The 14,469-nt window shown below is 47.0% G+C and overlaps 1 protein-coding gene across 3 annotated transcripts; it reads left to right on the top strand.

Annotated features, from left to right (window-relative positions):
• Positions 1-8,797: 8,797 nt before the first annotated feature.
• On the top strand, positions 8,798-13,639 carry LOC112921365 (uncharacterized). 3 transcript variants are annotated; one of them, XR_003235227.2, is made up of 3 exons: positions 8,798-8,863; positions 11,720-11,765; positions 12,278-13,639. XR_003235227.2 is itself a non-coding variant. In XM_026000563.2 (3 exons), the coding sequence occupies exons 1-3, from the start codon at positions 9,363-9,365 to the stop codon at positions 12,585-12,587; spliced, it is 903 nt and encodes a 300-aa protein (XP_025856348.1). In that variant the 5' UTR covers positions 9,289-9,362; the 3' UTR covers positions 12,588-13,639. The 3 variants fall into 3 exon arrangements, 1 of the variants encoding a protein (XP_025856348.1); XM_026000563.2 differs by lacking the exon at positions 8,798-8,863 and adding an exon at positions 9,289-9,502 and having other exon boundaries at positions 11,720-12,172; XR_012002201.1 differs by lacking the exon at positions 8,798-8,863 and adding an exon at positions 11,275-11,383 and having other exon boundaries at positions 11,720-12,172.
• The last annotated feature ends 830 nt before the right edge of the window (positions 13,640-14,469 follow it).

Raw genomic sequence — 14,469 nt, 5'->3', positions numbered from 1 at the left:
GGCGCCTGCCTTTGGCCCAGGGCGCGATCCTGGAGACCGGGAATCGAATCCCACATCGGGCTCCCGGTGCATGGAGCCTGCTTCTCCCTCTGCCTGTGTCTCTGCTTCTCTCTCTCTCTCTCTGTGACTATCATAAATTAAAAAAAAAAAAAAAAAAAAAAGTTTGAGGGGGATGCCTGGGTGGCTCAAAGGTTGAGCGTCTGCCTTGGGCTCAGTGCGATCCTGCAGTTCTGGGATCTAGTTCCACACTGGGCCCCTGCAGGGAGTCCACTTCTCCCTCTGCCTATGTCTTTGCCTCTCTCTGTGTGTCTCTCATGAATAAATAAATAAGTAAAGCTTTAAAAAATTTTGAGGAATGTGTACATATTTTGACTTGCTAGAAAGGAGACTAAAAAGTGGATAAACAAAAAGGGGAAAACTTGTGCTTTTAGCTTCCATCCTACCACATATTTGGTCACTTATACACTCATTATCTGAGTTTCTTTATTTGTAAAATGGACTTAACTATATTGTTCTTCCTTGTCCATCTCACAAATGAGAATCAGATGTAAGACGCCCTTTAAGGGACACCTGGGTAGCTCAGTGGTTGAGCATCTGCCTGATCCTGGGGTCCTGGTATGGAGTCTGCATGGGGCTCCCCACAGGGAGCCTGCTTCTTCCTCTGCCTACGTCTCTGCTTCTCTGTATCTCTCAAGAATAAATAAAATCTTAAAAAAAAAAGAAGCCCTTTGAAAAATAGAAGCATTATAAATGTGCAAAGTATTTTTCCTGAAAAACATTCTTTTATTAACCAAAACTTTGTGTTTATCTTAAATCATCAGTCAGTCCACAATTTCTTTTCCCTATCATGCACTTAAACCAGTGTTTCTCAAAATGTGGACAGCAGACAAAACATCCATCAAAATGGATGTGGAAAAGTTATTTAAAAAAAAAAAAACAAGTAAATTGAGCTTAGGTGCAAATCTACCAAAATTTTGCAACTACTGAGTTAGATGGAAATAGGCCTTAAGTCAACCTTTCCCTGTTCACTCAGAAGAGTCTGGACTAAGTCCCATTAATGGTAGCTGGCCACTGGGTTTAGCTTTGATCTGTCTGCTTATAGTTTGCTCTCACTGCAGGAATCAAATGGACTGGTAAAATAGTACAAATGGTGCCCCTACTTACTCAATCCCAACAGGAGCCAAAGAACCTTCAATGACAAGAACAATGTGATTGCCACTTTGCAGACACACACAAACACAGTTTAGTTTGAAGGACTGTAGCTGTTGGAAAACACCATCTCCTGGGCAGCTGCTTTGGCTACTGTCCCCAATTAACTTAGCAGAGTCTCAAAAATAGAAGGCAGCTTCTGTTCTGTTATATAATAAACAGTTCTTTATTTGAAATGACAATATTTACTTTTCCTATAGTGAACTCCTGCCGCCTACTAGGCAGTGGGCAAACAGCAGAAATGCCTAAAATGGAAACTGGAGAAAGCAGTTTAGCTAGTACAGTGTACTCGAACTTTCTACTTGGCCAACAAGTAGTCAGAAGATCCCCTGCACGGTTCTCTCACATTTTATTTTATTTATTTATGTTTTTTTTTTAATTTATGTTTTTTTTTTTCACATTTTATCTCCTTTGTATAGGACCATGGATTCCAGGTGATTTTGTTACCACCATTCATATCTTTCTTGTTTTGGCGACTCTCAAAACACCCAATATAGATGTGAGGTGGTGAGTTCTCCATCACTCAAGTGTTTAAGCAGAGCTGGGGCTGTCCCATCAAAATTGTTTTTTGAGGGATTCTACTTCAAGGGTCAGGCTCAGCTAATGACTTCTCGGCCTCTTTCAATGGCAGAATTTGGTATCTATGTTTCCATGATCTCATTTTCAAATGATCTTTAAAGGAGAAAAATAATAAATTATGATTGTTAACCTTTTCCAATATTTAATCGCTCTCTTCTAAACAAGAAGCTATAATTTATATGGTTGTGTTATTTAAAAAAAAAAAGATTTATTTATTCATGAGAGTTGCAGAGAGAGGCAGAGACACAGGCAGAGGGAGAAGCAGGTCCCATGCAGAAAGCCCGATGTGGGACTTGATCCCAGATCCTAGGATCACGCCCTGACCCCAAGGCACACAGACGCTCAACTGCTGAGCCACCCAGGCATCCCTGGTTGTGTTATTTATCATAAAACTCTTCTATACCTCTATAAGAAACAATGACCAGTATTTGCAGTGTAGACAACCACATTTCACTTCCTCCTAAATTTTATTTTCCATTCCTTGTATCATATTGTGGCAATTCTCCAGAGCATCTTTATTTCTTGCAGATCTTGAGGGATTGCCACCCAATTGGGTTACACTACTCTAAAGGGATCATGTATTCGGAGAGATGTTTAAAAAAACCCTTTTTTTAAAAAAAATTATTTATTTATGATAGACACAGAGAGGAGGAGAGAGAAAGGCAGAGACACAGGAGGAGGGAGAAGCAGGCTCCATGCCGGGAGCCCTACGTGGGACTCAATCCCGGGTCTCCAGGATCACGCCCTGGGCCAAAGGCAGGCGCCAAACCACTGGGCCACCCAGGGATCCCCCAACCTTTTGGTTTTATAAGTGGCTTTTGGGAGGCATTAGTGGCTCCTTGTTTTCTGTCACACTCCTAGGCACTATTCTTTAGCCGATGAGATTTGGTTTATTTTTGTGACTGGTGCTTAGATTTTCCTCAAAAATTTTTCCTTCCTATCTTATTCTCCTGGTGTCACGTCCCTACTAATACATTCAGCAGAAACAATCTCTTAAAGAAGACAATTTCTGGGATGCCTGGGTGGCTCAGCGGTTGAGCGTCTGCCATTGGCTCGGGGTGTGATCCTAGGATCTGGGATAGAGTCCCACATCGGGCATCTTGTGGGGAGCCTACTTCTTCCTCTGCCTGTGTCTCTGCTTCTTTCTCTCTGTGTCTCTCAGGAATAAATAAATAAAATCTTTTTTTTTTTAAAGAAGACAATTTCTATCTAATTACTAGCTAGAAACATTTTATTCCTACAAAAATCTTTAGAAACCCAAAGATCCTCCCCAACAACAAAAACCTAATCTAAAGGACCTCTTTTGAAATTATACAGTGAAGAGTAAATTCTGGTTAGGTCAAAATTTGGAGTTTAAACTTTATTCCTGTTGAAAGAACCTTCTTTTTCTAATGCTCTTACTTTGGGCAGAGTGAATGTTTATCCTCAAAGAATAGCACATTAATCAGTTGTATTAAAATCATCTAGGGTGCTTGCTAAAATGCAGATTCCAGGGTCTCACTTTAAACCTAAGGGATCGGGGATCCCTGGGTGGCGCAGCGGTTTGGCGCCTGCCTTTGGCCTGGGGCGCGATCCTGGAGACCCGGGATCGAATCCCACATCGGGCTCCCGGTGCATGGAGCCTGCTTCTCCCTCTGCCTGTGTCTCTGCCTCTCTCTCTCTCTCTCTCTCTCTCTGTGACTATCATAATTAAATTAAAAAAAATTAAAAAAAAAAAAAAACCTAAGGGATCAAAAACTCTAGGGATAGGGCCCAGTAAGCTGAATTTTTACAAGTGCCTCAAGTAATTTGCTTGCCCACTAAATTCGTGAAGCATTGCCTTTGAGATTAACTACATCCTTAATTTTCTGGAATTTCTAATATTCTCCTAAATAAGCCAAAGAAACAATTATAAGCATTGAAAGAACAGGCCAATCTTGTCATAGAATATGTATTCTATCGTAACCCTGTTTATGAACACTTAATAGTTTCTCTGTGGGACAGTTAAGCTGTAGTAATTACCTCATGGTTCTGTAATCTGTACGTCTCCTCCCACATGACATTTGTACCAAGACTATTGCTTATTTCCAGACAGGATGGAAGAACTACCAGACCTTTGTGGACTGATGCCACTTCAAGTTACATTCTCTTTTTCTTGATAAGTTAAAGACGTTTATGAAATTTCTCACAAATCCTGAACCTGAATTTTTTAGTCTATTTAAGGAGAATAATATTTTACAAGGACTCACTAAATCTAAATCACTTTAATCATTGAGCTCTTTCTGGAAAATTGCTTTTTAAATATGTTGGGAAGGAACTGAGATTCATAGCTCTTATTCTCACATTGCCTCTGAAATATAAATTCCGTGGGCAAATTATACAAACTCTCTGCCATATTTTTGTATTCCAGAAAAATTACTCTTTGCAATAAGGATAATATCTTCCAAAGTTCTGAGAACATGAGTGAGATAAGGCTTATAAAATGTTAAAGTTTCTTGAGTAAGGGATCCCATAAAAAGTGTAAATTATTAGTATTCCTTTTATAGGCCTTTAATGAGTTATCGACCTGTCTATGATGAAACTCCCTCTTGAAATATTTCACTTCTTGTTTGTTTCACTAATTGTGTCACCCCCAGTAAGCCTTAAATTTTGCAAAATTTTCTTGGAGTACTTTTAGGAACCTTGAAATTTAGTAAAAAAAAAACCCAGACAAACAGAAAAGGCAATATTACCTCCCTCCCAAACACACATGCATTCCCTAAGACTATATAGTGTTTACATCTTTATCTTGACTATCTATCGACTAAATTGATTGCACTTAATAAACCATTTGGGTCATCAAAGCCTCAAGTGCTTTGGGTTAGCTGAAGTATCACAAAGTCTGCTGGCTTATTAGCAGTAGAGCCTAATAATGTAGGGAAGTGATTAGAAATAAATTATTTATTTGATGTCATTCTTGGTTGTGAAATCATTCTACTCATCTATAGTTTCGATTGCTAGTTTGTGGATTTTTCTTTTGCAAAATTAAGCATTTTTGAGAATCTAACTAGAAACAAAGCAAAACTAACATTTCTCTGCATATCACAATCATTACATTCTTTAGTAATGGGGAACCCTTATTTGGTTCAAGAGGATGTTTGAAGATTGTCCCAATGTTTTCAATTTGCAGAGTGGAAGAAGAAATTTCTAAAATAGAGTCTACTATTCAATCCTGATTATTATGACGAGTTGTCTTATATTTTAAAGTTTATTTTATAAGGACCAACCAGGGGGGCCTGTTGACTCCGTCAGTTAGAACATGTGACTCTTGATCTCAGGGGTCTTCAGTTTGAGCCCCACCTTGGGTGTAGAGTTTACTTTTTTATATGGATAAAATACCTAAGTTTTATTCAAAGGAAGAAAAAACTGAAACACAACCCAAATCTGGGGTCTATGATAGACTAAATGGATTGACAGATATATAAAGAAAAGTAAATGAGAAATGCCATGTAATGGTGTGGTAAAGCGCTCCTCTTGCAGAGTGGGTCTGTATGGGGAAAAAGTTTCTGGAACTAAGTCACTATTGAGAAGTTCCTTGCAGAGTTACATGAAAGAAAAATATTTACATCCATCTTGACAGTGGCACAAAGAGATCTGGGTATAGTTCAGTGGCTTGGGTTTGGTTGACTTCACTTCTTGAACAAATCTGAGGATTAAACATTCACAAATGTTCCTAATATTTTCTGAACAAGGAAGTAAGACACTAGCACTTTTTTTTTTTTTTCAGTGCTGTATCTACCATTGCAGCATCTGTCAGCCTTAGCTTTAAGCCTTATGGGAGAATCAATACATTCTGATTTGAGAGTTTCCCCCACATGGTAAAAATAAAATGTGAAATTTCAGTAACTGGCATGAAAAATGTTGGTTGTACCCAGGAAGTTTTCAGAAACTAGAGCTTTTACATAATATGGAAGTTTTCATGTTTTGAAGGTTCAGTAAATTATGTAGTGTGTAAGAGTGAAGTCTAAATTGCTCACTCGGAAGAGTAACCCTATAGCATACATGTCTGGATCCATATATGCAGATGGACAGATACACTTCATTTCTCCTGGGAAGTTGAGTTCTAAAAGCTATCACTCAGAACAGACGGTTTTATGATTACATAAAAAGAAAAGGAAAGATGACAGAGTTGCTATAAAAATGAAAGGCCTTTTGGAGTATTAACAGCTGAAAACATTATGACTTAAATGAAGATGTGAAACAAAAATCAGCTTAAAACTACAAATTAAAAAAAAAAAGAACTTGTGCAGAAGGTTTGAAGCATATGGACACCCACCCAGTTTGTGAGGAGGGCAATGGGAGCCCCAGACTTTAGCTTATTAAAGATGACCTTTCCCCTCTCTAAAATTTCAAAGCTGACGTTTCAAGTGCAGAGCAGACTGTGTGCCATATGTAACATGACCTCAGCTCCACTCTGCCCGAGCACTGATGCCATCACTAATGAGAGGTGAAAGGTCCTTTTCTTGCAGCTTTTTCAGGAACCCACCAACTCTTGCCTGTGAAGTAAGACTCCTCCCTCTTTCCCTCACCATCCCCTTGATTTCAAGAGAACTGCATTTAATACACAGCCTCAAAACACTTTTATTACCGGTCGATTTGCTTATAGCCACAGTCAAATGGCAGGATGTGCAATCATATGCAGAAGAAAATATTTATTTTGACTCAGAAGGCAAAGGGATTAAGAGAACATTGTATTAACCTTGCCTTTCATCTATGTTTTAAAGGGAAATTCTCCAGGGGCGTCTATTGAAGTTCTATTTTTTTTTTTTTTATAAAGACTATCAAAGACTTTTAGGAGGCCAGGTGTGTGTTTATCTGAGGGGAGGAGAGAAAAGGAAGAAACTATATTGCGGGGGGGGGGGGGGGCAGCTTCACAAAGCTGCTCCAGACTGCAAAGATGTATGTGCAGAAATCTGTTACAGGCATTCCTCCCAGCCAGCTCCTCCCTCCTCCGCCCCTTTTTTCCCCTGCTGCTTGGAAACAAAATAGCTTTTTTTCCAAGCAGGTTGTTATCATATTCATGGCATGGTCAATTTCCGTTTGCCAAGAAAATATTTAAGCTGATCAAAGAAATTAGAGAATCAGATGAATAGAAACAGACGTTCCCACAAGAGAAGCGTTTCTCAATGTAAAGAGGCAGGCGGATTGCAGCCAGCCCACCCAGTTACTCCTAGGAAATTGCTCTTTTGCCAAAGGCGGAACTACAGGGCCACGTAAATTCTGCAGGAAGGGCTACGGAAGAGTCGCTGCTCCCCAAGAAATTCACGAGGAGACTAGAGCTTGGGACTCTAGTGGCGGACCTGTAAGAGATGTTCGCTTCTGCTCATCTACCTAAGAATGAGGAGGGCCTTTTAACCACTCCATCTGTTACTACAGAGGGACCTCTCAAGACAGAAGATGAGGGCGTTTGGGATCCTTTTGGTTTGCTTTGCCTTCTTTATAATGAACATGGAAAGACAAGAACACGTTATCTCTTGTAGAGGACGGAGGAGAAGAATGTACTTTTGGAATGGAGCGATGGCAGTTTCTCCTGAATTAATACACAATCAGTTCTTAGATCTGTGGTTTCGGATGGGGGAGCGTTTGATAGCAGTTGTCTTCGGGACCTTGTGGTGCCCAGTGTGCGCCCCGGTTAATTGGTGACAGTAAATAAGGGGGTCGTCTCTTGGTTGTTCCAGGACGAGGCGAGGCCACTGCGCTGGGGCGCTTCGATAGGAACGTGGGTCGGCGTCTCGGTTTCCTTCTGCAGAACTCACGGGACCGAAAGGCCCGCCCCGCCCCCGGCAAGGGGATCCGGACTCACTCCGCTCCCCGCTCGCCTCGGGGACACTGGGGCACCTCGAACGTCAGTGAAGCGTGCCCGACCCTACCCAACACCCCCAGTTCTCCGAGGAGAGGAAGAAGACGAGGGCAGGATGGCCCTGAAGGAAGGCTACAGTGGAGAAAGCTAGAGGAAGCCCTGGAACAGCCCCGCCGTGCGAGTCCGGCGCGGGGCTCCCCGGGCGCTCCGGGGCTGCCGAGAAGCCGCCCTGCCCGCCTAACCCCTCCCCGCCGCGCGCCCCCCGCCCCCGGGATTCAGCGGCAGATTTTTTTCTTCTTCTTTTTTTGTTTCAGTTCCTGCCGGCCAGCCCCGGGATCCTTTGCCAGGAAGACAGCGCCCTCTCTCTCCTGCGGCCGCGCCCGCCGCCGGCCTGCACCGCCCCCCCCCCCCCCAGGTCCGCTGACCTCCGCGCCCCGGCTTTCTGCCCCCGCCCTCCTCAGCCCTGCCCCCTCAGCCCTGCCCCCTCCCGCTCGCCCTGCGCCTCTCGGTCCCAAAGACCAACACCAAGGAACAACCCCAGCAGCGGCGAGGTCCCCGGCCTGCGCTCGGCGGGGCAGGGCCGCCCGGCCTCCGGCTGCAGGACTGGGCGGAGCTGTCCCCGACGCAGACGCGGCGCCCCGAGCTCTCGCGTGGCCCCCGGGGGGCGGGGGGGTTCCTGGCGCAGGCGGCGGGCCGGGAGGGAGGCCCGGCTGGGCAGGCTGGGCACTGCCCTCCGGCGGGCGGGGCTGCGCGCTCCCCTCCGCGCGCGCGCGCACCTGGCAGAGCGGCGTATCCCGGACCCCAAGAGGGGCCGCCAGAGGTGCAGCTGGGCCTGCAAGCGGGGTGATGGGAGGGTGGCGAGCGAACTCGAGTGGAGGCAAGGAGCGTTCTCTTAGCCTTGTTCCAAACCCTAAACGCGTCCCTCGCGGCCGGCCGGCTCTGGAAGCCTCACCCTGCGGGCTTGCAGACCGGCACAGCCCGGGTGTTGGAAAAGTTGTTGCAAAAGCCAAACCCAGGCGAGTGGCCGAGACGCGTAGAGGGGCTTGGGTGGGTGGTCACTTTCCCAGTACCCTCCACCCAGTATTTCTTTCCGCACAGCCCAGGGGACGAGCGCTTCAGACAAATGCCGCGCGGCCCATTCGCGAGCCCAGGCAGGCAGTCAAGCTTCTGTCTGTAAAAATCTGGATCCTTTAGAACCCAGTGTATTCGTGTGGGACTGCAAAGACACGTCCAATGGCGTGCATTGCACCGACACAGGTACAGGGCTGAAGGGCTTTCACCTCCCCAAACTCCCCTTGCGCCCGGGAGCCCCAAGGGTAGTTCACCCCCAAGCTGACCCGGCTCCAGAGCGCGAGCAGCTCTCAGAAATGCACTAATTGAGTCGCAAACCACCGGCCGCCCTAACAAAGTGATCCATCTCGGCAGCTCAGCGCCCAATTTGTCCACAGCACTTTCTTCCGCAATTCAGAAGCATTATCTTGTTTTTAGAAGTATCGCGGCAGAAACGTGGCAATTATCCTGGGCTCGGGTTTCGCTAAATGGCTTTAGGCTGAGAAATGGAAGGATACAAATGCCGCGAACGTGCTGAACGAACGTCCTGGCCGCGGGGCCTGGGCCCGGGTTGGGGGAGCTAGCGAGATTTCATAGGAGGAGAAGGGGGTCCCGCGCAAGTTCCCACTCTTGGCGCGCTCTCCCAGTGGCACCAGCCAGAGAGAAGTGTCGGGCCTTTGTCCCTAGAGGTTAAAGATTCTGAGAGATGGAGCCTCCGACGTTGAGAGAGAAGAGGGTCATATTCTGGCAAGATCGGGCCTTGGCTTTGGGTCAGCAAAGGGTTGAGTTTCAGGCACTGCTGGAGCAAGGAAGGGAAGAGACGTCGAGGCTCAGCAGGAAAGATGGGTAAGACTCCTGCTCCTCTGAGGGACAAGTACACTAAACCGGGAAGGAGAGAATTGCACTGGGAGAAAATAACCGCGAGAAGAGAGTGGGCCCTGAAGAATGGGGAGAGGCTTTCGCTCCTGAGCGAGGGTCAGGCCTGGCCTGGGAGCCCAGGCAGACGCTGCATTTTGGGACCCCGCGGGAATCGCAGAGGCCCGGGCACCACGAAGCATCTCCACACCGGGAGAAGGGGGCGGGGGGCGTGAGGGGAGCATTTAAGAGTCTTCATCCCTGTCCGCCAGGGTGAGTTTGGGCCTGGAAAATGGGGAGAAAAGAAAAAAGACATGTAGCAAAAGGCGTTCGGGTGCCGGCGCCGCGGGGTGTGCAGACGCCTTGCCCGCCCCAGCCGCCCCAGCCGCCCAGCCCACAGTGGTAGCCACGCTGTGCGCGTGTCTCTTTCTCCTTCTGCTCAAACCAGCCCCCACATCTTGAAGTAATCAGCAGCCGAGAAGGGACTCGTCCCCCTGGCATCTCAGGTTAAAGGAGGAGGTCCAGGAAAATGTGGTAGAGCCATTACAAGAAACCCGAGCCGCAGTCATCAGGGACTCCAATTGCCATCGCATTAGGATTGATTAGAGACCAGCAGTACCGTAATGACCCGGAAAGAGGGGCAGCCGGGGATTATTAATATCAGAATGTGCTGGGGAGGTGGGGAGGAGCTGCTGAGGGGAGGGAGGGAAGAGTAAAGTGGGGAGGGAGAAGTTTTAAGTTACTAGGATTTATATATAAGTGCAGGCTTACCTGAAGAAACCGGATAGTCAGTGAATCACGCAAACAATAAATCTAATTGCATCTTAAATTTCACGAAGCCTGATTTGGGTGGGGGGAGGGGGAGGAGTAAAACCATCGTGAAAACCAGGCCAACGTCTCAGTTTTTATGAACATATAGTTATATAAAATTGTGAGAATCGAAGTGAAGAGATGGGGTGGGGATGCTGGATGTCCACTTCCCTTACCAACAGGCCTCTTAAAAAAAAAAAAGGATTTGGGGAGTGTAATTTTGGGTCACTTTGGGTCTTCTCTCCAGGGCTAGGGGTTAATGCAGTGGACATTTTCTGCAGAGTGTACAGAGGGGTAATAACCCAAATTTTAATTGAAGTGGTGATACCTGAGTAGTGGGTTTTTGTTTTGTTTGAGACATCAGCGATCAGGATCCCTAAGAGATGTAGAGAAGAGAGTGGTTTGTCTCCTTCCTCGGACTATGAGCCAAAACAAATCAGCCCCTGATGGTCTGGGCTGAAATGCAGCTCACTGGATAATTAACTCCATCTTTCCAGTCCACCCTAACTGTTTATTTAGTGTCACCCTGCATTACCGTCACTAGCACTTTCCTCTGAACAGGAGGAGCTGCAGGCTTTCACCTCCCAAAAGGAAATTCTTCTTAGCTTAGACAGATGCGGTATTCAGGATGTACATTAGTTGAGCAAAAAAAAAGTTGATTGGAAATTCAATGGAAGATAAGGACTCTTGAAGAGTATTTTTTTGTAAACTTGCCCCAGGACGATATTAATATAGAGCAGGTGACAAGAGGGTCTTATATTCTTAAGAATGGATTCTTGTAACACTCCCCTTTATTTTCTAGAAAGGTGCTTGGCATCTGATGTTGAGTGGCATATTCTGGTTCACATACGGTCATTGGCAAGTCCCTGAGCCACAGCCTTCTCAGAACTCAGCTAAAGTCTGGCCCTTTCCCTCCAGGTGGCCAGCTCAACTTCTTCCGCCCTACTCCACAGGCTCCCCAATGGTTTGATATCGCCACCACTCAGCTTAGCTGGTCTCCAGGCTTGAGCCCCATGCTTCTGCGGGGACTTCAGAGTCGACTTTCCCGGGCCAGCGCCCGCGGTCTGTGAGATCTCAGGTCCCCGGCAGAGAGGGACAGGCACAGGCGCCTAGAGCCTTGCGGGGAGGGAGGGAACCGGGAGAGAGAGAGAGAGAAATCAGGAGATCTGGAGAGGTGTGTGTGTGTGTGTGTGTGTGTGTGTGTGTGTGTGTGTCAGAGAGAGATAGAGACACACTGAGAGACAAACACAAAAAGAGACAGGGAGAGACAGAGAGAGAAACAACAATGAGATTGAGAGAGCAAAGGGAAAGAGAGAGGGAAGGGAGACAGAGATAAGAGAATGAAGGAGAAATGAGAAACGAGGTCCCTACGCAAAATAACCGAGTTTCCTCTTTCAGAATGAAAAGAGGGAAGGAGTTAGAAGGACACACGGAGAGACCGGAGGTGAGAGGGCACACGCAGAGGAGCAAGAGCTCTCCAAACACACACCCCGGCTCTGTCCTCCGGTCTGGGCTCCCTCGCAGCAGCGCTGACTCTCAGTACTGGTCCTTCTCTCCCCTCTCCCAGGCCCGGGGACAATGTAGAGCCTGTATTTTCAGCAGCCAGTCGGGCTCGGAGCCGCTGTTTGTCCAGGTGTGGGCGGGGGGCGGCGGGCTCCCAGCGGCCAGTCCCCGGCTGGCGCTGGATTTTCTCACCAAGGAAGCGGGAGGCTCTCCTCGCGGCTTCCCGCTTCCAGGAGAAAACTCCCTCCTTCCCTACATACATGCATATATTAGTGGAACAGACAAATCTTCATTGTTCGGAAATAAGCCGAGGAGGCCGGCCGGCTCCCCCTGGCCCAGCCGAACGAGGTTGGAAGGGCGGGAGGGAGGGAGGGAAAGAGGCGGGGGCCGCGCGGATCCGGTGTCACGTTGCAGATTCCCACTAAAGATAACGAAACGTGATCTATTTTTCAGAACAGCAAGTGGATGGGAAAGAACCTTGACAACACAAAACTCATTTACTAATGGACTGGTTTTGAGTTTCTCTTCTCGGGGTCCGCAAATCTCCCTGCCTGAGTCCTCCGCCCATTCAGACCTCGCAGGGAGCACGGTCCCCCAGGAGGCAGGTGGGCGGCTGCTCCGGCGCCGCGCTGGCCGTCGGAGCAGGGATCCCAAGGGTCGAGGGCACCCGGAGTTCCCAACGAGGCAGAGGAAAAAAGACGAATGTTGTCACTGCACCCTGGATTTGGGGAGTCTCCGCACGGCCCTAGAGCGACGACGCTAACATACTGAAGAAACACCTCCCGATGCTCTTCCCTTCCAGATATCCGTAGGTAGAGTAGGATCCCCGCGGTAGTTCTTGTTGGCGAAGCAATTCCAAGAAAGCGGGCCGGGAGCCCCAAAGCATCTCTCTTCAAGCCAGAGGGGAAACAGATGGGCTCCACACAGAGGTTTTTGAACCAAGGCCTTATACCGACCCAGCCGAGAAACCCTACCAGCAACTAGTGCATTGGCCTTTTGCATAAAGCAGTTGAGCGCACCGGGCCGTTACTTGCACAGAGGAGGCACAGAAGAGCCCGAGCCCGGCGTCGGGCGCCGGTCGTCGGTCGCCAGCCGCGTTACCCTCGGGAGCCGCCGAGAAGCAGCAAGGGCAGGAGCTAGTTGCTCGTTCCCTTTAAATCTCCGACGCATCTCCGTTTTTCGTGTGATTTGCATTGACAGCAAAGGTTTTAAGTTACTAGAACAACTCAAAGCTTTCTGTGTGCGATTTAAAATGGATCATTTGGTTTATGTGGTTTGTAAATTCATGTCATTTTACCTCTTTTAGTGGTTTTCACTGAAAGGCTCCATTTTGGGAAACCTTATATATCCGAGCCAACAATTAACATTTATAACAATTGGTTTCCCTAACCAAGGGATCGAAATAGTAGGTAGGTTCATTGGTACAAAGCGAATAGCACTTCTCCTTTCTAGTTACGCGATCTATTGGATTAAATGCAAGGAGAAAGGCCGGCGGGTCCCGGAACGGCCTCTGAGGACGAGCACCACATCTCATCAACCTCGGTGCACCCACTTGCGGCATCCACGCGGTCATCTCCCCAGTTGTCGCCAACATCTCTCACGGCCTCGTTCCTTTTGAAGAAAGATGAAAAGAAGCGGGTAAAGAGGTCTGGAGGAAGCAGAAAAAAAAAAAAAAAAAGTGGTCCTATTGGTGTCTAATTGCCATCTTTCTGCTCCTCGTCATCCCCTGTAAATTTATACCTGCCCTTATTTGTCCAAGCTACGCCTCATTTCCTAATACAAAATTGTTAATTATAAAGTACACCCCACACTCAACTTACCGTTTGTCTTTTAAGAGATGAGACTGTACTTACACACCCTCCACTCCCTATGCACACATTTTAATTCTGCGCACTTGCTCCGGACTTGAGGGTATTAACTGATTTTTAGAGCCGAGTTTAAGCCTCCGTTCTGGTCTTCACACAGCTGCCATGTCAAAAGGACTATTGGAAACAGAGATGTTCCTTCTGGCAGGACACTGCAGCTCCTTAGGACTTCATCTGAAACATCATGAGCACTAAAATAAGACAGTGAGGGAAAATTACCACACACGTGGGTTTGGGCTCAGCCATGCCAGGCTTCCAGTTTAGAAAATAAGTCATTGGACACACCATAGGGTAGGGGCTCTTTTGAAATAATATGCACCAAAAAAGAGAGAAAAGAAAAAGAGAGAAAAAGAAAGAAAGGAAGGGACAAAGGAAAAGAAATACTAATGCACCCATTAACTGCATTTTAAAAATAACTCTAAAGGTAATGAAATATCAGCATCTATTTCCAAGGTCTAATTGATGGGATACTGCAGAATTTTAGAACTGATTTTTTTTTTAATTTTTATTTATTTATGATAGTCAAAGAGAGAGAGAGAGAGAGGCAGAGACACAGGCAGAGGGAGAAGCAGGCTCCATGCACCGGGAGCCCGATGTGGGATTCGATCCCGGGTCTCCAGGATCGCGCCCTGGGCCAAAGGCAGGCGCTAAACCACTGCGCCACCCAGGGATCCCGGATACTGCAGAATTTTAAGGATGCAAAATGCACTGTGTGGGAGTTCAGAGGAGAAGCAGCTTCTCTCTACTTGGAATCTCTGGAGAGACAGCCAGGAGGGTGAA

The sequence above is a fragment of the Vulpes vulpes genome, chromosome 6, assembly GCF_048418805.1.
Source record: "Vulpes vulpes isolate BD-2025 chromosome 6, VulVul3, whole genome shotgun sequence".
NCBI classification, from domain to species: Eukaryota; Metazoa; Chordata; class Mammalia; order Carnivora; family Canidae; genus Vulpes; species Vulpes vulpes.
The sequence above is the reverse complement of the archived record's forward strand: the minus strand, read 5'-3'. Positions and strand labels throughout refer to the sequence as shown.